At 42.4% G+C, this 24518-nt stretch overlaps 1 protein-coding gene across 7 annotated transcripts in view; it reads right to left on the bottom strand.

Annotated features, from left to right (window-relative positions):
- The window catches only part of SYNJ1 (synaptojanin 1), a 115462-nt gene that overhangs the window by 20706 nt on the left and 70238 nt on the right, over nucleotides 1-24518 (bottom strand). For all 7 annotated transcript variants that reach the window (XM_049785741.1, XM_049785742.1, XM_049785743.1 and 4 more), the window contains exons 13-23: nucleotides 23871-23894; nucleotides 19573-19764; nucleotides 17861-17945; nucleotides 8959-9099; nucleotides 8362-8554; nucleotides 7493-7651; nucleotides 5530-5686; nucleotides 3744-3861; nucleotides 3431-3646; nucleotides 1960-2038; nucleotides 231-393 (exon numbers count right to left, since the gene is read on the bottom strand). In XM_049785741.1, coding sequence (XP_049641698.1) covers nucleotides 231-393; nucleotides 1960-2038; nucleotides 3431-3646; nucleotides 3744-3861; nucleotides 5530-5686; nucleotides 7493-7651; nucleotides 8362-8554; nucleotides 8959-9099; nucleotides 17861-17945; nucleotides 19573-19764; nucleotides 23871-23894 — 1527 coding nt within the window. The remainder of the gene's footprint in view (nucleotides 1-230; nucleotides 394-1959; nucleotides 2039-3430; nucleotides 3647-3743; nucleotides 3862-5529; nucleotides 5687-7492; nucleotides 7652-8361; nucleotides 8555-8958; nucleotides 9100-17860; nucleotides 17946-19572; nucleotides 19765-23870; nucleotides 23895-24518) is intronic.

Raw genomic sequence — 24518 nt, 5'->3', positions numbered from 1 at the left:
CAAAAACACCCATTTGTGCTATCATTGTTCCAGGTTCTAAACATTTGTAAAGATGGTAACTTTCAAATGACAGGAGGCTAAACACATTCAAACTCCTGTGATGAGGCAATTTCGCAAAACAAATCTAATACCTAAGATCAAGTGATTTAGAAGACAAAAGAGCAGCATAAGCATCAAGACTAGGAGTTTAGAAGGACAGACATGGAGAAGCAAGTGGGCAGCAGACACACCTTCCATATCAAAATCTGCTGTGAGCTCAGCGTCTTCACCAAGCAGGGTGGAACTGGTAGAAGATGGCAGTGGAACACTGATCTTCTCTAGACTCATTTCTTCTTCCAGATTTTTGATCCAGTCTGGACTTTTTAAAGTAATAGCTATTGTGCGACCCAATAACTAGTTGAAAAGGAAGATACAAGATTAAAAAAAAAATCACAGGTATGAAAATTAACCATTGGAATAAACATTGCCTGAGTTAGGTGATAAAATGGATTGGGAGTTGGAATAATAAAACCAATTTAAAATCAATTTTTCTCCCTCCAAAAGTCTGTACGCAAAAATCTATGGTCTTTTTATTTTGTTTTTAAGGTTTTTAGGGCCACACCCAGAGATGCGAAGGGTTACTCTTAATGGTGCTTGGGAGACTACATGGGATGCTGGAAGATTGAACCCAGGTCAACTGCATGCAAGGTAACTGCTGTCTCAGCTGTTCTTTCTCTCTCTCTCAACCTGGGTTTGATCTCCAACACTCTATATGGTGGCCCTAGCCTTAAGATTGATCTTAGGGAAAAAAAAAAAAAAGATTGATTTTAGGATTGATCCCTAAGTGCAGAGTCAGGAACAGACCTTATCATGGTTTCATTTGTAGCAGAGCAGCTCCCTCCCTCACTGAAATCTATTGAAAGTCAGCCCTCAACACAGAGGTTTGGAAAAAAAATAAAAAAATAAAAAAGGACATTTGCCTTGCATGCAGAAAAGTGGTTCTAATCCCGGCATCCCATATGGTCCCTCAAGCCTGCCAGGAGCAATTTCTAAGCTTAGAGCCAGAAGTAACCCCTGAGCACTGCCGAGTGTGACCCTTTAAAAAGTGAAATAAGATAAAATTGTAAGTTTGTGTATGATAAAATATGACATATCAAATTAGGTTGTGAGGTGTGGAAGAGAGGTGGTACTTGCCTTGCAAGTACTTATTTGCAAGCTTATTATTTGTAAGCTTACTTACCTGGTCCCTGGTACTGTGTGGTACCCCCAAGCACCACCAGAGGTCACCCCTGAGCACAGAGCCATAAAGAGGGCCTCAGACTCATGGGGTGTGGTGCAAATCACCCTCTTCCCACCAACAAAATTAGGTGGCACACAGGATTTCTTTAGTCTCTACCGGGTTAATAATATTTTTAGGATACAATTATTTTAGAGTATAAAAAATTATCCTAAAATGATCAGACTCCTAATCTAAACATTAAAGCAAATCATAGGCCTTTTGTTTTATTTATCTTTTGATGGGTCATACTTGGTAATGCTCAGGGGTTACTCTTGACTCAGTACTCAGGAATATCCCTGGTGGTTCTTAGGTTACCATATACACTGGGGATGGAACCCAGGCTGGGTGCATGCAAGGCAAGCACAGTATTCGCTTACTAGCTCTCCAGCCCCTCTTTTTTTTTTTTTTTTTTTTTTGTTTTTGGGCCACACCCAGTGGTGCTCAGGGGTTACTCATGGCTGTCTGCTCAGAAATAGCTCCTGGCAGGCTCGGGGACCATATGGGATGCCGGGATTTGAACCAATCACTTTAGGTCCTGGATCGGCTGTTTGCAAGGCAAACGCCGCTGTGCTATCTTCTAGCCCCTCTTAAGGCCTTTTTTCTTCCTGAACTGGAAATACATCTCTATAATTGTCCTGTATGTCTATAAGATAATGCCAGACAGTTTCAGAACAGTTAACTATCAACATCTGTCTGCTTACCTGGGTTCCATTAAGGCTTAGAACACTCAAAGCAGAGCTTCCCTCCAAAAACGTAACCCACATTTTATCTTCTACAAATCTTCAAGAAAAAGAGAAACAAAACAATAATAATACAGAGCGAATACCGTAACCATAGCTAGACAGTAACTGGGCCAATTATTTCTGAGTAACTAACAAGGGCATACAGGAGCCAGAAGGGAAACAGAGAGGAGAGCAGTGTGGGCAGTGGCCTGGAGAGGGCACTCCCCTCCAGGAATCCAAATTCCAATTCTTTCACATACAACTTAACTGTCCAAAGAAACCCACGTGGGTTTGAGACATTCCTTTTATGTTTCCTGCTAATCTGGCCTGTCGTTTCAATGACAAGGAAGAAAAGAGCCAGAATTCAAATCGTCTGACTCTTCTATCTAAAATACAATTTATTTTCGCAATCTAAATAACCCCTTAAAGCAAATTCCATTGGCCATGCATGAACATACTACAGATCAAATATACATGCCCACAAGTATACACAGGCATGCAAATCCATAGCACACACAGGTGTGTGTGTGTGTGTGTGTGTGTGTGTTTTACTCACTGATCCTCACCCACTCTCTGAGGACTTAAATGGTCTTTGCTGTGATTCTAATTTGTAATTCTGCTTTGTTTTGTTTTTTTGTTTTTGGGCCACCCCCGGTAACGCTCAGGGGTTCCTCCTGGCTATGCGCTCAGAAGTTGCTCCTGGCTTGGGGGACCATATGGGACACCGGGGGATCGAACCGTGGTCCGTCCAAGGCTAGCACAGGCAAGGCAAGTACCTTACCTCTAGCGCCACCACCCAGCCCCTAATTTGTAATTCTGAAGAAATAAATCCTGACAAGATTATGTCCTGTTATCCCTCTACTCACTAATACCCAAACAACAAAAAGAAAATTAAAACAAGTTTCAAAGAAGGTCACTTATATGTAAGTATGTTATGTAAGTGGCCTAAATCCAAAAAGAGGCAGTCACACCTTCATGCTGACTTTCCTATAAATCATACTAAAGAGGAATCCTGAGACAGAACATCTGAATGTACACATACCTTACCTGCCATTAATGAGTCTTGTAAAGTTTTTACTGCCTGGTTTTACTAAACTTCCTAGGTAAAGAAGGTACACTCCAAACCTATGACTTCTTTGAATAGCATTTCTATTATATGATCTTTTTGGTTAGTTGTGGGGTGGTTTCTTATCTACACCAAAGATGCTGAGAGCTTACTTCTTGGCTTTGCTCAGGATCACTCCACACTGTACTTGGGACCATATGTAGTAGACTATATGTAGTGTGGACATTCAAACAAAGCTCTTATACAATCCTTCTGACTAACTCCATTATAGCTTAAAAATACAAATATTCCTATCCTACCAAGCACTAACTGCAGAAATTCTAATACATGACATATTATTTATGAACCATCAACTGCTTTTGGACAAAAAATGTTTTTACTCACCTTATGAGTATGACTTCACCATAATTTGTAAACTGCTGCAGAAGCTCATCAATCAAAGCATCGTCAAAAAAATTACTTTCTGGTGAAGAGCTTTTGATTGAGACCAGCACTGTACCATCAGGTGGGCCCTGCACGGCAATGACTTCCTTGTAAATGTTCTGCCTCTCTTCGGCTTCAACTTCAAATATATCAATATCGATAAGGGCAATGACGGGCCTGCAGGCAGAGAGGAGGATAGTCGGTTGGGAAGAGCCCAGAGAGTGCACAGTGATACTGTTCTCTGCACCATGAAGAACATGGGGACTGCTCAGACCTGTGGTCCGAGGTCTTGAGCTCAGCTCGCCCATAGTGCAGCAGTATACCGGGAGTCCACGTGTAGAGAATTTTGCTTCCATCCTGAAAGCTCCTATTGAGAAGATCTAAGTCTTCAGCTGCAATCAGAACAAAACACAAGAGAAGCTGAATGAGTAAGGCTCATCTCAAAGGGCAGAGACCCACCTGATTCACCTCAGGGACTGAGGCCGGAAGAGATGAAACAGGCCAGAGGCAGAAATTTGCAACTCCTTCAAGCTCCTTGTTGTTTTGTTGGGGTAATATTATCACTTGGGACTCTGCTTGGTAAAATGTAGATGAAGCTCTAACCTTGTAAATTCTTTAAGACCTAACCAAAGCATATTGACAGATCATACAATGAATGAGCTGTGGGTTAGCTCAATACTGGAGCACTTATTATGTTTGTTCAATCCCTTTCACCACTTACCCCTTTATTTATTGGGGGAAATAGATGGTTTGGGTCACCCCTGGTGCTACTCAGGAGTCATATGATGACCATATGTGGATTCAAGCCAGGGACTCAAGCCAGGGTGTTGACCAATACAACTTCATTCAAGAAAATGTGTTTTTACCTCCTACACTATCTCTCCAGCCCTCTGACATTGTTAAAGACATGAGAAGAGGGGCTGGAGCAATAATGCAACACGTTGGGTGTTTACCTTGCATGTGGGAAAACTGGGTTTGATCCCCGACTTCCCCTATGGTCCCTGAGCACCACCAAAAATGGTTCCTGAGTGCAGAGCCAGAAGTAACTCTTGAACATTGCCAGGTATGGTTCAAACAAAACAAAACAAAACCCAAAACCAAAATTAAAAACAAACAAAAATAGAAAAGAAAAGAAAGGAGAAAAAGACTTTGTTCAAATTAAGAATCTTAATTAAGGACTAGAGTAAAGCAGGTGGCACATTTTACCTTTTCACACAACCAACTGGGTTCAATCTTCAGAATCCCATATGATATGAGAGCCTGCCAGCACAGAGCTAGGATAACTCCTGAACTCTGCTGGGTGTAGCCCCAAAACAAACAAAACCAAAAATCTTAATAGGGGTTCTAATTTTTTTTTTTTTTTTTTTGGTTTTTTGGACCACACCCGTTTGACGCTTAGGGGTTACTCCTGGCTATGCGCTCAGAAATCGGCCCTGGCTTGGGGGGACCATATGGGACGCCGGGGGATCGAACCGCGGTCCGTCCTACACTAGCGCTTGCAAGGCAGACACCTTACCTCTAGCGCCACCTTCCTGGCCCCAGGGGTTCTAATTTTAATTGACAACTTCATAACCCAATTTCCATACTTTTCTCTAAAATGACCTGTCACTGCATAAAAACAGATTTAAAAATTAAATTATAAACAGATGCATTCCCTTCCCCCAATAAATAAACTGGTAAGTGGTATAAGGGATTGAACCCAGGACCTTGAACACACATTGTAAGATTTGTTTCAAAATCTGGTTTATATTTACATTTTTTACTTATTCTAAGTAAGCTTTTAACAGCTGGAAAGAGTAGCATTAGAAATTTGTACCATTCCCTTTTGACCCTTTGACTTTGCCTGGGCTCATTGAAATGAACAAGTTTAGGGCTGGAGAGACAAACAAGAGTCAGAAACTTGCCTTGAATGCAGCCAACAGGGATTTATCCCTGGCACTCCATAAGGTCACCTGAGCACCACCAGGAGTGATTCCTTGGCACAGAGTCAGGAAGAAGGCCTGAGCACTGTTGAATGTTGCCCGGAAAAATGAAAGAAAGGAAGCAGTCCATTTCCTAACCTGATCTATCGAAAGGCCACTTCCTTCTCCTCCAGAGGACCCGGTCTGTCCAGGCAGGGGTGCGGCACTTCTCACTGGTGTCGTAGTCGTCCGAAAATAAATCATATTTGTAGGTTGGAGCGAAGGTTACTTTGCCTTCTAAAAAGCCTCTAAAAATCTAAAACAAATACAGGAAGTAAGTTTCTCAAAATGCAAGAGTTTTCTAGGAGCAGATCTGAAGTGTTGCTCATTCAAGGCCTATTATGTGCTGGAAACACTCATAGGAAATGGTGCATCTGATAACATTATTAAGTGAATAGAACAAAGCTGATGAAAAATAACCTAAGGCTAGGTCTTTTTTATTTAATTTCATTTCTTTGATCTTCAATTAAACAAAGTACACTAACATGAAGAAGGAATTTCCACCAGACTTTTGAGTTATTTAGGATATTTATTATTGAAAAGGATTCGGGGATTCATCCAACCTGGTGTCTAAAACTTAAATGAGGAACTAGTGCCCAAAGCATTAGAATTTGTCCGATGAGAGCTGGATCAATAGTACAGCAGGGAGGGTGCTTATCTTGCATGAGGCTGACCTAGGTTTGATTCCCAGCATCCCATATGATCCCCAAACCCACCACAAGTGAGCACACAGCCAGGAATAAGCCTGAGGATAGCTACATGTGGCCCTCTAACAAACAAACATACATAAAATTAAGTCTTACGATCATGAAGGCACAGTATTGAAAGGTCTCAATCACTCCTAAAAAGCTTAATATTAAATATCCCAAAATATTGTCATTAAATTTTAAGAAATGTTTCAAAAGGGCAGAAAGAAATTTAATGCATATTACCATAGAATGTTAAAGCCAGTTAAAGTCTTGCAGATTCTAAATTTGCTATGACTATGGGGAAAATGTATATATCTTGAATTTGAAAGTGATTCTTATAGAAATATTTTTCCTCCTCGGAACTATTATAAGATTTTATTCCTTTTCCTATCTTTCTCTTACCTCCCTATTAAACTGCAGATATATATTTCTTTTCTTTTGGGAAGGGGCATACTCAGTGGTGTTCAAGGCTGCCTCCTAGCTCTGCATTCAGGGAATACTTTTGGTTAGCTCTAAGGACCATAACTGAGGCTATAAAACCCTGGTCGGCTGCATGCAAGACAAGCACCCTACCTGCTGTACTATCATTCTGGCCTTATATATATATATATATATATATATATATATATATATATATATATATATATATATATATATATATATATATATATAAAACTTGCATATACAAATTCCAAGAGTCTTTTTGTTTGTTTTTAGGCCATACCTGGCAGTGGTAAGGGGTTACTTCTGGCTCTGTGCTTAGAAATAGCTGCTGGTAGGCTCAGGGAACCCTATGGGATATCAGGGATCAGGCCCGGGTCAGCTTCATGCAAGGCAAATGCCCTATGCACTGTGCTATCACTCCAGCCCCTTCAAGAGAATTTTTTTTTAATTTTTGGTTTCTGGGCTATACCTGGTGACACTCAGGGGTTACTCCTGGCTCTGTGCTCGTAAATGGCTCCTGGCAGGCTCGGGAGACCATCTGGGATGACAGAAATTGAACCTGAGTCTGTCCTGGGTCAGCCATGTGCAAGGCAAAGGCCCTACCCACTGTGGTATCGCTCTGGCCCCTCCAAGAACTTTTTAAAAAGCAAAGTTATTGGGCCCGGAGAGATAGCACAGTGGCGTTTGCCTTGCAAGCAGCTGATCCAGCACCAAAGGTGGTTGGTTCGAATCCCGGTGTCCCATATGGTCCCCCGTGCCTGCCAGGAGCTGTTTCTGAGCAGACAGCCAGGAGTAACCCCTGAGCACTGCCAGGTATGGCCCAAAAACCAAAAAAAAAAAAAAAAAAAAAGCAGTTATTATTAAAGAAAGTGTGCTTCATAACAAAAATGTCCTTTTTTATCTCAGTATCATCTTAGGTCTGTACATACCTGCCCAGCATTTTTCTGATTAATAAGCTGATCCCCTGCGATAAGAGAATCCCAATTATGCTGCCTTATGAGCTCCTTTACTTCTTCATTTGGGAGATCGATTCGGTAGTTGAAATCACCACACCAAAACACATAGTCATGAGAAAATAGCATCCTTCCCTGCAAGCAAAGAAATGGCACCTGAATTTCAAAACTACAAATTAAAAGAACAAATTTAAGTGGGATGGGAGAGAGTGCTCAAATCACCAGGAGCACATACTTGGTATGCAGGAGCCCTGGGCTTAACTACAAGCATCTCAGGGTTTCCCAGTACTGAGAATAGAACAGGAAGTAGGCTCTGAGCATCAGCATGTATGATCTTCAAACAGACAAAAATTGGATGGACCTGAGGATGTGGCTCAGCAGAACATGTGCCTTAAGTACTTGAGGTCCTAAGTTTGAGCCCAGATTGTCATCAACACCACCGCCATCACAATACCATACCTTGGCCTCAATGTTTGCTTTCCCACTGTACCCGATTTATATAATCCAGGAGTGCAAAGACAAGGAATCTTTAGAGACGAACACTGGAATATTCTTAGGTACCATCTTCAAGTTTCACAATCACTGATAGAGACTTTAAGGTACAAGAAAATAAGGCTCAGGGGCTGGAGAGATAGTATAGCAGGTAAGGCACTTGCCTTGCACTTGGTTGACCCAGGTTTGATATCCCTGCATCCCATATGGTTCCTGGAGCACTGCTAGGAATGAGCCCTGAGTGCATAGCTAGAAATAAGCCTGCTGGATGTGGCCCCCAAAGAAAAAAGAAACGAGAATTAAAAATGAAATGTATGGAGCTTCCCCTCCACTAACCAGCAGCGAGTGCTTACCATGGGGAAACTCAGTTTGCGTGCTATTTCACCGAAGTCTTCATTCCTTTCTTTGACCTGTGACTGGCCCGCAGCGAAGTGGCTGCAGACGAAGCAGAGGCTTGTGGTGTGGAATAACATGCGGATTGCGACTGCTCCCTTATTTCCAGTTGCGCCTCCCATGCCCGTCTTCACGGTATCGACTGCAACATCCCTTGAAAACAGAACTCGAAGTCAAAGGCCTGAGAGTGTAAAGCTTCCTTGTAAGGAGAGAGGAGTTATTCTGGATGAACTTAACACAATCTTTACATGGATGGAGAGGCAGAAGGCACCAGAAGCTCATTATATAACAAGCCCATGGCATTGCTAACTGAACACACACACACACACACACACACACACACACACACACACACACACACACACTTCTTGGGGCTGTCAAAGACATCATTGTTACTATCTATGTTTTGAGGGGTCAGCCCACAAAGCAGGAGAGTAGAAGTAAGTAAGCCTTTAATCAAAGAATTGTGAGCAAATGTCTCTGAAGCAACTGATACTTGGGCTGCTTTCTCTAAGTCTGCTGGCAGGGGGCAGCTTCCGGAAGGTTCTGGTACTGACCTGATGAAAGGAGCATGCTGGGGCCTGATAAAAACGAATAGGCAGACGCCTACCAACTGCTCCGAGGCCAGTAGCACATACTTGTTGTCCCTAGAGATGGTCTTCTGGAGTTCCACAGCCCAGAGCTTCTGATTTGTGGTGCTAACAAGAAAAACAGCAGGAATGAACTCTTTTCAGAGAACAGAGGTAAAGCTAGTTCCCTAAGGTGCTCAAATGATGCCCTCATACATTCATATTTACCAAAATTACCTGCTCAGGAAATTTACAGCAACATATAGCTATTATGTGGGCTATTATTTTTATTAAAGAAAATTCAGGGGCCGGGTGGTGACGCTAGAGGTAAGGTGTCTGCCTTGCCAATGCTAGCCTACGATGGACCATGGTTCGATCCCCCGGCGTCCCATAAGGTCCCCCAAGCCAGGAGTGACTTCTGAGTGCATAGCCAGGAGTAACCCCTGACCGTCACCGGGTGTGACCCAAAAACCAAAAACCAAGAAAAAAAAAAAGAAAATTCAAAAATTCAAAAAATATGTTTAAAATCTAATCTACTACATCTTTGCTAAGAAACTCTGAGACCATGTATTCAATGAGTATTTACCACATGAGTCATCTGGAGTTTCTAGGCAGCTTCAATAATCAACAATTTCCTTTATGGCTGAACAATGAATATATTCTTTATATAAGTTACTTTATTTAAAGACTGTATCACATAGTTGATCATAACATATTCCTTTCCAGGTAAGTGGGGGATAAATTATTTAAAAATGAAAGAGAGGCCAGAGCTATGGCACAGTGGTAGGGCGTTTGCCTTACATGCAGCTGACCCAGGACTGACAGCAGTTCAATCCTTGGTATCCCATATGGTCCCCCAAGCCAGTAGCGATTTCTGAATGCATAGCCAGAAATAACCCTTGAACATCACTAGGTGTGACCCCAAAATCCTCCCCCACCAAAAAAAAAAAAAAGAAAGAATACAGCAACAAACAGATTTGTGATAATTATTGTATCCTGCAAAGAGATCATTTAGTCACTGTCAGGAGGTTTAGTAAGCCCTTCTTGCTAGTTGAACATTCTATTACTTCTTTTATTACTGAATACACAGATACACACTGTCATCCAAATTGATGTTTTTTTGTTTTTGTTTTTTCGGGCCACACCCATTTGATGCTTAGGGGTTACTCCTGGCTAAGTGCTCAGAAATTGCCCCTGGCTGGTGGGGGGGGGGGACCAAACCTCGGTTCTTCCTTGGCTAGCGCTTGCAAGACAGACACCTTACCTCTAGCGCCACCTCACCGGCCCCCAAATTGATGTTGAATGTAGGTAAAACACTCCATAACATTGAGATTAAAGGCTTCTTCAAGAAGGAAACAGCACTCTCCAAACAAGTGGAAGCAGAGATAAGCAGATGGGACTATATTAAGCTGAGAAGCTTCTGCATCTCAAAGAAAACAGTGCCCAGGATACAAGAGCCACCCACTGAGTGGGAGAAACCATTTACCCAATACCCATCAGATAAGGGGCTAATATCCAAAATATACAAGGAACTGACAGAACTTAACAAGAAAAAATATCTAACCCCATCAAAAAATGGGGAAAAGAAATGGACATTTCCTCAAAGAAGAAATACAAATGGCCAAAAGACACATAAAAAAATGCTCCACATCACTAATCATCAGGGAGATAAAAATCAAAACTACAATGAGGTACCATCTCACACCACAGAGACTGGCACATATCACAAAGACCAAGAATAATCAGGGCTGAGGGGATGTGGAGAGAAAGGAACTCTCATTCACTTCTGGTGGGAATGCCGTTTAGTCCAGCTTTTATGGCAAACAATATGGAGATTCCTCAAAAAAAAACTGGAAATTGAGCTCCCATATAATCCAGCTATATCACTCCTAGGGATATATCCTAGGAACACAAAAATATAATTCAAAAATCCTTCCTCACACCTATATTCATTGCAGTGTTATTTACAATAGCCAGACTCTGGAAACAACCAAGATGCCCTTCAACAGAAAAATGGTTAAAGAAACTGTGGTACATATACACAATGGAATATTATGCAGCCGTTGGGAGAGATGAAGTCACGAAATTTCCTATACATGGATGTATATGGAATCTATTATGCTGAGTGAAATAAGTCGGAGAAAGATAGACACAGAATAGTCTCACTCATCTATGGATTTTAAGAAAAATTAAGGACATTATTGTAATAATCCTCAGAGACAATAGAGATGAGGGCCAGAAGGACCGGCTCACAATATGAAGCTCACCACAAAGAATGGTGAGTGCAGTTAGGGAAATAACAACACTAACAACTATCATGACAATCTTAATGAGTGAGAGAATAGAATGCCTATCTCAAATACAGGTAGGGGTTGTGGGAGGAGAGAGATAGGAAGCATTGGTGGTGGGACTGTTTCACTGATGAAGGGGGGTGTTCTTTTTGTGACTGAAATCCAACTATAGGCATGTTTGTAATCATGGTGTTTAAATAAAAATATTATTAAAAATAAAACATAAGGGCCCGGAGAGATAGCACAGAGGTGTTTGCCTTGCAAGCAGCCGATCCAGGACCAAAGGTGGTTGGTTCAAATCCCGGTGTCCCATATGGTCCCCCGTGCCTGCCAGGAGCTATTTCTGAGCAGACAGCCAGGAGTAACCCCTGAGCGCAGCCGGGTATGACCCAAAAAAACCAAAAAAAAAAAAAAAAAAAGAAAAATAAAACATAAACAAATTGGTGTTGAACATTGAATTTTTTTTGTTTTGTTTTTGTGTTACACCCAGTGATGCTCAGGGGTTACTCCTGGCTCAGGGGACCATATGGGATACCAGAGATCAAACCAAGGTTCTTCTTAGGTCAGCCATGGGCAAGGCAAATGTCCTACCGCTGCGCTATCACTCTAGCCCCTGAATTTATTTTTTTTAATTTTTTTTTGTTTTTGGGGTTACATCTGGCAGCACTCAGGGGTTACTTCTGGCTCTACGCTCAGAAATCGCTCGGGGGAACATATGGGATACCCGAATTCGAACCAATGACCTCCTGCATGAAAGGCAAACGACTTACCTCCATGCTATCTCTCCAGCCCCAAGAATTTATTTATTTATTCTGTGTGTGTGTGTGTGTGTGTGTGTGTGTGTGTGTGTGTTTCACACCGGTGGCACTCGGGTTACTCCTGGTTATGCACTCAGAAATCGCTCCTGGCAGGCTCAGGGGACCATATAGGATGCTGGAAATTGAACCCAGGTCTGTCGTGGATCAGCCAAGTACAAGGTAAGCGCCCTACCACTTTGCTATTACTCTGGCCCCTGAAATTTTTTTTAAAATTTTTTGGGGGCCATGCCCAGTGGCACTCAGGGACAACTCCTGGCTCTGTACTCAGAAATTGCTCCTACCTTGGGGACCATAGGGATGCCGGGGATTGAACCCACATCTGTCCTGGGTCAGCCGCGTGCAAAGCAAACACCCTACAACTGTGCTACCACTTCAGCTCAAACATTGAATATTTTAAAACCAAAGACACATGTCATTTTACCTGCAAAATCATTAGTATACATCCCTAAAAATGTAATACAACATTTCCATATTCACACTGCTATGATCACACTGATAATTCTAATTTCTTAATATCATCTAATATTTAAGGTTGAGAGAATCATATAGTAGCTAGGGTGTTTATCTTGCATACAAAAACCTGGTTTTGATTCCTGGCATTCTTTTTATTTTGGTTTTTGGGACATACCTGGTAGCACTCAGGGGTTACTCCTGGCTCATTCCTGAATCATTCCTGGAGGGCTTGGGGAAACCTTATGGGATGCTGGAGATTGAATCTGGGTTGGCTCCATGCAAGGCAAATGCCCTACCCACTATCACTCCAGCCTCTAATCCCTGATATTTTTCTTTCTATATGATTCCTTGAACCCTGCCAGTTGTGATCCCAGAGAGCAGAACCAGGAGTAATCTCTGACCACATCAGGGTGTGCACCCCACAAAAAATCTATGCACAGACATATATTCCTCAAGTAATCAGTTCATAGTTTAATTTCCCTGGTAATTAAAAATAAAATCTCTTCTTTCATTAGCTGGGGACTACTGTGGGTTGGTTCTTGTAGGCTGCTCCTACATCCAGAGCATACTCTCCAGGCCTCTAAGCAATCTCCTTACTCTATACTGTAACCTTCTTCCCACCACTCCTTTTGCAGTGGCAGGAATTGAGTCCAGGACTACAAACATGCAAAAGAAGTAAGTGCTCAACCACTGAGCTCCATCGCTAGTATGAATCTTTCGACAGTCTCTCAACTCTGACCACTTCAAAGTTATTTTTTCCTTTGGGAAAAAGCTTCCCCAGGTAGTGATGATTAGTAAAGGAATCTGAGATGGAACATGGGGTTCTCCAAAACATGGATGAACTGCAGACTTTTGAGCAGGAGATTTCCTGAGGCCTTCCAATTCTTTTCCAATGCCTTGCCTGCCTTGCCTGCACTAGCCTTGGACGGACCGAGGTTCGATCCCCCGGCGTCCCATATGGTCCCCCAAGCCAGGAGTGACTTCTGAGTTCATAGCCAGGAGTAACCCCTGAGCATCACCGGGTGTGGCCCAAAAACCAAAAAAAATAAGAAGTTGGGCCAGTGGGGCCGAAGAGATAGCACATTGGTAGGGCCTTTGCCTTGCAAATGGTCCACATGGGACAGATCCCAGTTCTATTCCAGACACACAGTATGGTCCCCCGAGCCTGCCAGGAGCAACTACTGAATGCAGAGCCAGGGGTAACCCCTGAGCACTGCTGGATGTGGCCCAAAAACCAAAAACAAACAAACAAAAAAAGAAGCTGGGCCACTTGTGTGTAAAATGTGCAATAGTCTGGATTTCGCCAAAGGGACCTCCCAGCATTTCAACTTGTCTCTCCACTATCCAAGTTTGCTTTAAGCTGGGAATGTAGCCCACAAATTTGCAAATGTGCACCACTTCATTTGTTTTGGCAAAAACAGCCTCTGGGGTGGTGTCATTCCCCTTGCAACATAGCCAAGAGTGTATTGTCTTTGAGAGGCTCCAACTTTGGCCTGGGGCAGTTCAAGGTGGTGGTGAGGAGCTCAGTGGGTTCTTAGAACACATGCTCTGCAGGCAGGAGATGGACTCCCAGAATCAGTCCCCAGCACCTCACAATCCCTCCAGCACTGCAAGAATAACCCTAAACACTAAGCCAGGAAGAGCCCCAAAACATGTAAGTGTGGCCCCAAAATACAAACAAAAAACCCCAGATTAGAATACTTTAATCTTTTCTTTACAATGACATATGATAAAGAAACATAATGACAGAATAACAAATGCCCAAAGACAACAGCACAAAGAACATGAGAACTGGTCTTCAGTAGGAAGAGAGGGCTGAGGATGGCATAGGATAGGGAGGGCAGATTGGTAGAGCAAAACATTCAGCCAGGAGGAGAAAGTGTGCTGAAAGGGGATAAAGTGTTATGTATGAAACCCTATCAGCAATAATAGTACTATAGAGCACAGTGCCCCCTGTATATATATATGGACCTCACTTCGATTTCCCAGCGTCCCATATGGTCCCCCCAAGCCAGGGGCAATTTCTGAGCGCTTAGGAAGGAGTAATCCCTGAGCATCAAACAGGTGTGGCTCAAACCCCCCCCCCCAAATATTCAGAATCTTAGAAAACTTGTGCTACTGTAACCCTAAAATATATACTGTGATTCTAAAATATATATTTGATGGGCTTGAGGAATAGTATAATGGGAAAGGCATTTGCCTTGCATGTGGCCAACAGGGTTTGATCCCCAGCACCCCAATATGGTTTCTGGCTTCTACCAGGAGCGATCCCTGAGTTCAGAGCCAGAAGCAAACCCTAAGCATTGGCAGATGTGACCCTCACTCCATCCCCAGCCTCTCCCCAATAACAATAGTTGAAGGGTTTTCTAACAAAGTGAATTAATATTTTCCAAAAATATAATGATGTTGTTTAAAATCATAAGGTAAGAGATAGATCAATGAATTGTAATATAATAGAGCACAAAAAAATCACTATTATAGCTAAATTTTGGTAAGTATCAAAGAAGAAACTATTTCCATTCTCAATTATACTTTTATTATTTTTTCATATGCTTCAATCAAAACAACACATGGTAAGAGGCTAACATTTAATTAGATGTGAAAATCCAGCTGTCTGAAGCCAGATGTTAGATATTAGCAAAGCTATATAAAATTGCCATTCAGAATGCCATTCTTCTCAATAAATTTTTGTTTGGAAAGATTAATTTTCAGGGGAAAATTTATAATTTTATTAGTTTGTAGTAGGTTTATTATCATCTTTAAATTTATTTTTTTGTTTTGTTTTTTGGGCCACACCCAGTGAATCTCAGGGGCCCCTCCTGGCTATGCACTCACAAATCGCTCCTGGCTTAGGGGACCATGTGGGACACTGGGGGATCAAATCACAGTCCGTCCTAGGCTAACATGGGCAAGGCAGACACCTTACCATTTGCGCCACCATACTGGCTCCTCAACTTTAAAATTTTTTAACTTCAGCTGCCACCATGTCAGTTCATCAGTTAGAAAGACAAGCTAAGCCATAAAAACTCCTAGGTACACTGGCCTCATTGGCTGACAGCTCTAAGTCACAGTGTGTTGTTTTTTTTTGTTTGTTATTTGGCCACACCCAACTGCACTCAAGGATTATTCCTGGCTCTACACTCAGAAATTGCCCCAGCAGGCTCGGAGGACCATATGGGATGCCAGGAATCGAATCAGGGTCTGTCCCAGATTGGACTCTTTTTTTTTTTTTTTTTTTTTTTGGTTTTTGGGCCACACCCAGTAACGCTCAGGGGTTACTCCTGGCTATGTGCTCAGAAGTTGCTCCTGGCTTGGGGGACCATATGGGACACCGGGGGATCGAACCGCGGTCCGTCCAAGGTTAGCGCAGGCAAGGCAGGCACCTTACCTTTAGCGCCACCGCCCGGCCCCCCCAGATTGGACTCTTGCAAGGCAAACACCCAACCACTGTGCTCCAGCCCCTCTGAGGCACAGTGGAAGGAGGCAGGGCAAGTCCTCCACCCTGTTAAAGCTTCAGTAGCTGAACACACAACCCACAATGGCCACCACACCAATGGCCCAACTCCACTGCTTCTCCACTGATCTCTGCAGACACCTAACATACAAAAACCCCAGGTATGCTGTTTTCTGGGCTGAGAATTCTGGGTTCTTCTCAGAGTCTGAGTGGGTAGCTTCCCCCAACTCTCTTGAATTTCAGGAAGCTCCGGCAGCCACACCCACAACTCACAGCTACTTCCATGCCAGGCCATCAACCCAGTTCCACAGAAGCTAAAATTCCTGGAACACGCAGGCACACTACACCTCCACACGTTTCAAGCCTGACATCCCAGTAGGACTGCACAAAATTAGATGTGAAATTACCATAGAAGCAACCTAAGCTCAATAAACAAAACCATTATCAGGAAGCTCAACTAGCAACAACAAGCTTAGTAAACTTTTGGAAAATAACTTAATGACCCTACTTCGAGATATGAAAATCATCTTCTAGTGAATTTATTTTTTTATAATTCCATTGCCATTTAGTTGTAACAAACAATATTAAGGAGCAGCTTGAGAGATGGTAGGACACAGAACAATGGTGAAGGGGCTATTAGACTGGTGGTGGAACTTGTGTTGGAACAATGAATGTCAGAAACAACTGTATTTTGAGCAACTTTGTAAACCATGTGTTTAAATAAAGCAGTATCAATATTTTTTTTTTTTGGTTTTTCAGGCCACACCCGTTTGATGCTCAGGGGTTATTCCTGGTTAAGTGCTCAGAAATTGCCCCTGGCTTGGGGAACCATATGGGACCACCGTCCTTCCTTGGCTAGCGCTTGCAAGGCAGACACTTTACCTCTAGCGCCACCTCACCGGCCCCCTTCTTTTTTTTTTGGTTTTTGGCCCACACCCGGCAGTGCTCAGGGGTTATTCCAGGCTATCTGCTCAGAAATAACTCCTGGCAGGCATGGGGGACCATATGGGACACCGGGATTTGAACCAACAACCTTAGGTTCTGGATCGGTTACTTGCAAGGCAAACACCGCTGTGCTATCTCTCCGGCCCCAACGATTATTTTAAAGAAAAAGACTTGTAGCTTCATTTTTAATTTTTGATTGCTGGGCTACAGCCATCAATGCTTAGAGGTTACTTCTGGCTCTGCACTCAGCAATAACTCCCCATGGGTCTTGAGGATCACATGGGATACTGGGTCAGCTGTGAGCAAGGCAAACACCCCCCTGCTGTACTATCATTCCAAATCCATCGTTTTAAATTTCTATCGTGATAATCATAAAAAGCTATCACACAGCACATGTACAAAAATTCTAAAACCAGAGGGCCAGAGTGGTGGTGCAAGCGATAAGGTGTCTGCCTTGTAGGTTCTAGTCTAGGACAGACTGCGGTTCGATCCCCCAGTGTCCCATATGATTTCCCCAAGACAGGAGCGATTTCTGAGCACACAGCCAGGAGTAACCCCTGAGCATCATCGGGTGTGGCCCCCCCCCAAAAAAAACCAAACAAAAAAATTCTAAAACCAATAACTGTTATTTTGGGGGTTGAAAGATAGCAAGATGGGTTAAGCACTTATATACAGCAGACCTCTGGTTTGATCCCCAGCATCTGAAGTTCTCCCTAGTAATGTCAGGCATCATCCCTGAGGACAAAGTCAGGAGTAGCCCCTGAACACTGCTGGTTATGGCTGGAAACCCTTCCAATCAAAAAAAGAACTATTTTTCAGCTTAAGAAGCACTTTAAAATACATTGTATCAGACGCTCTGTGGAACTATTAGTTCCAGGACCTCCAGCCACTCAATTAGAGCATTTTCCTGTGTGATCTCACTGGCTTACCTTGCATTCACAATGTTTCCAGCATTCAACTCCACCATTTCTTCAAAGCCGATTGCAAATATATCAGTTGGCTTACTTCTTTTGTCTGCAATTAAACATCCAAGAAAGACTCAAAGCACAGCCTCGGTTAAACAGCAACTCTCAACCCAACAAAACAAAGATCAAGATTGATACAAAACTTCATACACAAATACACAAAATTTTTATATTTTCAGTTTACCAGATTCAAATTAAAGGCAAAAGTGCATGCGGGGAACAAAATTAAATTTGTGACCATCTATTTAGTAGGTCTGTGATAAAGATGAAAGAAATGTGTGAAAAGTCCAAAGGGATAGCACAGCATGTAGGGCGTTTGCCTTGCACACAGCCGAGCCAGATTTGACCCCCAGCATCCCATATGGTCCCCAAGCCTGTCAGGAGTAATTCCTGAGCATAGAACTAGGCGTAATCCCTGAGCACTGCTGGGTATGCCCACCACCGACCCAAATAAAAACACAAAATGTACTCAGAATTGAAATCTTAGTATCAGATTATCATTTTTATGTTATTATTATTACTACTAGTTCAAGTACAATTCAGTATAAGCAAAAGGAACATTTTTTTAAAAATAGGGGTTGCAGTTGATAGGGATATTCAGTATTTGGGATCGAACTCAAAGCCTTTGATATGCTAAATATTTGCTCTACTATTTAAACTATCTCTCTGGCCCCAAAAGGGACATTTTTAAATATTTAGAGGAAACTGTAAGGTTTAAGATATGGATAGAAAAAGAAAAAAATAACTAAAAGTGAAAACTTACTTTTCTATCTATATGGTTACCATTAAGGATATCTATTTAAGATCACATATATTTATTTATATCAATTTAAGTATCCTATTTCCTGAGGTTCAAATGTCCAAGGGGGGACACTTTTTCTTGTAGTATTGTTTTGATAAAGCAGAAAATAAAGACCTAGGAATAAAAAAGAACTAAGACTTGAAAAAAAAAAAAAAAAAAAAGAACTAAGACTTGGGGCCAAGAGTATAGATGGCAAGGTCTTACATATGGTACACAGGTTTGAGCTCTAGCACCACTCAGATTATCCTGAGCACTGCCAGGAGTGAAGCCTGAGCACAGAATAGGCTCCAAGCAATACTAGATGTGGCCTACAAACCAAAATCAAAAAAAATAAAAATACTACACCAATCAAAACAACCCAAACAAAACCAACACTTAAATAGATATGACTTATCTAAAAATACTAGTCTTTAAGTTGAAATAACTAAGTTTTTTTTTAATAAATCTATACATAAATCACTAGACATGGTTTTCTGGATCAGTAAATTACAGTACGATTTTCAGCCCATAAAAAGAAAGTCAACTTAGGGCCAGAGAAGTAAGTATAGCAGGTAAGGTGCTTGCCTTGCAAGCAGCCAACATGGATTTACAGAGCACTGCTAGAGTAATTCCTGAGTACAGAACCAGGAGTAAGCTACGAGCACCACTGGAGGCTGGGGGTAGAGGAAGGAAGGAAGCAAGGAAGGAAGAAAGGAAGGAAGGAAGGAAGGAAGGAAGGAAGGAAGGAAGGAAGGAAGGAAGGAAGGAAGGAAGGAGGGAGGGAGGGAGGGAGGGAGGGAGGGAGGGAGGGAGGGAGGGAGGGAGGGAGGGACGGAGGGAGGGAGGGAAGGAAGGAGAGAAAAACGAATGGAAGGAAAGGAGGAAGTGTGCCAACCTTGGAACTCCTGGATGCCAGCCAGCTTGGGAGCATCCAGAAGCCAGTCAGTGAGCGTCTGATTCTTAAAAGCGATGCTGCGAAACTGCTTCCCGCCGTTCACATTCCAGGTGCCAACACACACTCGGATTTTCTTGGGCTTCGAATATTTGTAGAAATTTTCACACATGCTCTTTAGAACTTTAGAAGATGCTGATCAAAACCAAAACAGAACAGTGTTTTAAATGCACGCATCATTTTGAAGTGCCTTTCTTTTATAATTGACAAGTGATGTCAGGGACGTCCAGGTTCCATCAGAAGCATAAGCATGCAGGAGCACAAACAGGGAGCAGAACATTCTTAAACACAAGCCAGGAGGGGCCGGCAAGGTGGCGCTAGAGGTAAGGTGTCTACCTTGCAAGCGCTAGCCAAGGAAGGACTGTGGTTCGATCCCCCTGCGTCCCATATGGTCCCCCAAGCCAAGGGCAATTTCTGAGTGCTTAGCCAGGAGTAACCCCTGAGCATTTTTTGGGTGTGGCCCGAAAAAAAAAAACACAAGCCAGGAAAAATGTAAATCAACCCCCCAATATTTCATAGAAGTCAGTTTAAAAAAAAAAACTTCAACTAAAATGGTTGCAGAATAAACATGCTGAATAAAAAGATCTGTTTCAATGAAACAGTATATTATTCCCCAGCAAATGAAAGTAGGGACTGTACATCTTCAAGAATAACAGCAATTGGAGTTCCTATAACCTCATTTGGAAGCAGGTAGATTAACAGGGGTCTCAAACTCGCGGCCCGAAAACGGCCCTCCGTACAACGTTTTGTGGCCCTGCCCTAGAGGAATCTTTTTTGTTTTGTTTTAGTTGTTTGGGTCACACCCCCAATGTTCAAGGCTTACTATTGACTTTGCACTCAAGGATCACCCCGACTTTGCCTCCTGCAGTCCCCAGGTAAATTGAGTTTGAGACCCCTGACTGGTAGAACATAAAACTTTCATTTTCTCCCAGAGACACTTAGAGCATTTCCATTCAAGATTCTAGCTATGGGCAGTTGGTGTGCTGAATACTGGCTTCCTAGGACAAAAATATAAATTGCAGGTGATAGTGAGACTTTGAAAATGACCCTTACCAGAAATGGCCCCTTTCCAGGTCAACAAGACAATACAGTAGCCTGCCTTTCTGCCCTCACCTACCCCTCCTTCTCTGTTCACTTCTCACTTCTCAACCTGCACCATGTCTGGACCTACCACCATGCCTTTGCACTGGCAGTCCCACTACCTGTAGCCCTTTTCTCTCACCTCCAAATTTTGACTTTCCCTGAGGCTCTCCTTGAAATTTTTCTCTGAGATCTCACTCTGCATTTATTTCTCTCTCCTTGTTTTACCATGTTCTCTAGATTTTATCAGCATGTACCAATTATAAGTTGTACTTATTCCCCCTGCAACTATCTGTCACCTCTCCCAAGCTCTGAGTAAGCAGCATTGCTCATTACAGACTCTCCAGAGACGAGGAGTGTCTGGTACACCGTGCTCAATATCTAATAACTGTTTAGAGAGTTGCTGTTCCTGAATTTTGCATCCTTAGTCCCTTTCCTCCATGTGTGTGCTGGGTTTTTTGGTTTTGTTCTTGATGCTAACTCTCTTTCTTCTAAACTCATACTTCACCTTGGTTAGTTAACTTCAGCACTTAAAAGTGGAACGTGGGGCCGGAGAGATAGCATGGAGGTAGTGCATTTGCCTCACATGCAGAAGGTCGGTGGTTCGAATCCTGGCATCCCATATGGTCCCCTGAGCCTGCCAGGAGAAATTTCTGAACGTAGAGCCAGGAGTAACCCCCGAGCGCTACCAGGTGTGACCCAAAATCCAAAAAAAAAAAAAAAAAAAAAGTGGAATGCATGCCAATTTAAAAATGGATGATGCCAGAGAGATAACACAGCGGTGTTTGCCTTGCAAGCAGCTGATCCAGGACCAAAGGTGGTTGGTTCGAATCCGGGTGTCCCATATGGTCCCCTGTGCCTGCCAGGAGCTATTTCTGAGCAGACAGCCAGGAATAACCCCTGAGCACCACCAGGTGTGACTCAAAAACCAAGGAAAAAAAAAATGGATGATGCACTTGCTTGGCAGTACACAGGAAGAAAAAGCATGAGAAGTAGAAAATCAAAGGTCCAAGGAAAAAGAAAGTCATCGACTTGAGGAAAAGAAAAACCAAATGATTCTTACTTTTGCACTGCATGATCTTATTTCATTGTTATTATTTTATGACCCTAAACTATAACAGCTTGTAAAAACTGAGAACAGGGCAATAAAAGCGCATTAAGAGAATGAAAGCTGTCTGCCCACGAATCCCCTGAAAGAGCCACAGCTTAGAGGTCAACCACAATCCGATAGTTCCTGGGGACAGATGGGCAGCTTCTGGCTGTCTAGTTATTTGATTTCTATGCACAGAAACGTGTCCAGTGAAATAAAAGCAGGTGATTTGCCTTCTGTGTCATCTGTATTAAAAGCCTGCTGTGTCTCAAGAAAGAGTCACTCTCTTTTGCTATTATTCATCATTCTTGGAACCAAGGTTACAGCTGCAGTATCAAAGCAGTTTCTGCACTCCTTTCTCCAGCAAAAAACAACTTCTGTAATGATTCAAGAGCTGAGAATAGTCAGTGAGGCAGAAGAGTGTGCAAACAAAAACATGTTGCCACAGAGAATGGCCTAATCAAGTCTGTTTCCAAACAGAATTAAATGTTAAGAAGAATGCTTAGTTTATTCTAAGTTGGCCAGCATTTTAATGTACAGAGAAATGAGGATGTCTATGTTCAAACAGACACCCATCCTTTTCATACCTGTCACTTCAGAAAATTGATTTCATTAACTAACTCCATCTTTCTCAAAAATCACAACCAACAGATTGTTCCTATCACTGCAGATTCATGCTTTGAGACAAGATCATGTACCTTGATGAGAAAAGAATGCATGGGAATGAATGTATGTGATTCCCAGGAATAGGAAGGTTTTAAAAAAAAATCATGAAATTTGGGTTTTGCACATTCAACTCCTTGAACTATTAGCAATTTTAATTATTCTGAAATGATTTTAATGTAGATGTTATAGCTGTGAAAACATTCGATTCACTACATGAGAAAATAAGTCGCCCCTTTCCAGTATCATACATGAGAAGCACTGCTGGATATTCAGAAATGCCCTAGAAAACACTCAAAAATGATCTCAGACAGTCACATCGTATTTCTTTTCTATTAGCCTAAAATAAAGATCTAATTTGCTCAATAAGATATGAAAATGTTGGGGCTGGAGCAACAGGACAGCAGGTAGGAAACTTGCTTTGCACACAACCTACCCAGATTCGATCCCTAGCAATCCCAGGAGTGATTCCTAAGTATAGAGCCAGGAATAAATCCTGAGCATCACCACATGTTCCCCCTCCACCAAAAAAGAAAAAAAATGACTTGAAAGTGAAATTAAAAAAAGAAAACAAGGGGCCTGGAGAGATAGCACAGCGGCGTTTGCCTTGCAAGCAGCCGATCCAGGACCAAAGGTGGTTGGTTCGAATCCCGGTGTCCCATATGGTCCCCCGTGCCTGCCAGGAGCTATTTCTGAGCAGATAGCCAGGAGTAACCCCTGAGCACCGCCGGGTGTGGCCCAAAAACAAAAACAAAACAAAACAAAACAAAAAAAAAAAAAAACAAGGGGCCGAAGAGATAGCATGGAGGTAAGGTATTTTGCCTTTCATGCAGAAGGATGGTGGTTCGAATTCCAGCATCTCAGATGGTCCCCTGTGCCTGCCAGGGGTGATTTCTGAGCATAGAGCCAGGAGGAACCCCTGAGCGCCGCCAGATGTGACCCAGAAAAAATTAAAAAAAAAAAAAAAAGATAACAAGAGACAAGTTATATTTAATTAAAAGGCCAGAAATAGCACAATTGTGACAGTGTCAACCTTGCATGTGGTCAACGTGGTTCAATCTCTGGCACCCCAGAACACTACCAGGTATCACTCTTGAGCACTATCTAGTAATAGCCCTTGAGCACCAACGTATAGCACCCAAACCATAAATAAATAAATACATACATACATAAATAAGATAATAAACTAAATAAAGCATATATTACAAGACAAAGAGCATTGCATATTTCCTTCTAAAGGTAGTATTTAGTTTTCTCAAACTTAAGAACTGTCTTTTCAGAGTAAAGTAAGCTATCAAAGGAAAAGAAAAATTGAGAAATTCCAACTTTGTGACTTCATTTATAATATCAGCTTTGAATAAAATAAAAAAAGAAGCTTTTATCATTAACTTGATTTTCTATACTGTACCTGACTGTAATGTCTGCTCAGAAACTAGGGATGCAGCATGAAGGAAAAAAGAATCGTTAGTCACACAAGTCAGAGTTAGTGTCATGACAGAACAGTTCAAGCCCGCCTCCCTTTCTCTCATCAGTCCATGTGATCACTTTGCTTTGTCTGTGCCTAAAAGATACCCCAGATGAAACATGAGTGATCGGCGTAATTGGTGCAAATCCTCTATAGTTAAGAAAAACTTCATAGGGACTTATTCGTAGGTCTCAACCCCTCTCAGAACATGGGCAAATGTACTTATGTGTGAAGAATAGGAACTGAAAACCCAGCAGGTTAGAGGATACTGCAGATAGTGGCAGAGTGGCAGACAAGTCCCTAATATCCATCTTCCTGAAACATACCAGTTGGTTGGACCTTGTTTATCTACCAGTACCACAGGGCCCAAGCTTTGAAGGCCTATAGAGCCACAAGGAGGGATCCTGGTCATTGCTTGGAAGTCTCCCACCTACATCACCACACTAATGTAAAATGGGGCAAACTCCTTGCACCACAGGGCTTTGGGGACCAGTGGGATTAGGGTGCCAAACTCTAGAACTCCTTCGGGAACACTCAGAAATGACTGGAACTTACTAACAATAGCAATTTGCTTTTCCATGAGGTAGATGG

The sequence above is a fragment of the Suncus etruscus genome, chromosome 13, assembly GCF_024139225.1.
Source record: "Suncus etruscus isolate mSunEtr1 chromosome 13, mSunEtr1.pri.cur, whole genome shotgun sequence".
Lineage (NCBI taxonomy): Eukaryota > Metazoa > Chordata > Mammalia > Eulipotyphla > Soricidae > Suncus > Suncus etruscus.
Note: the sequence above shows the minus strand (reverse complement) of the source record. Positions and strands in the feature narration are given on the sequence as shown.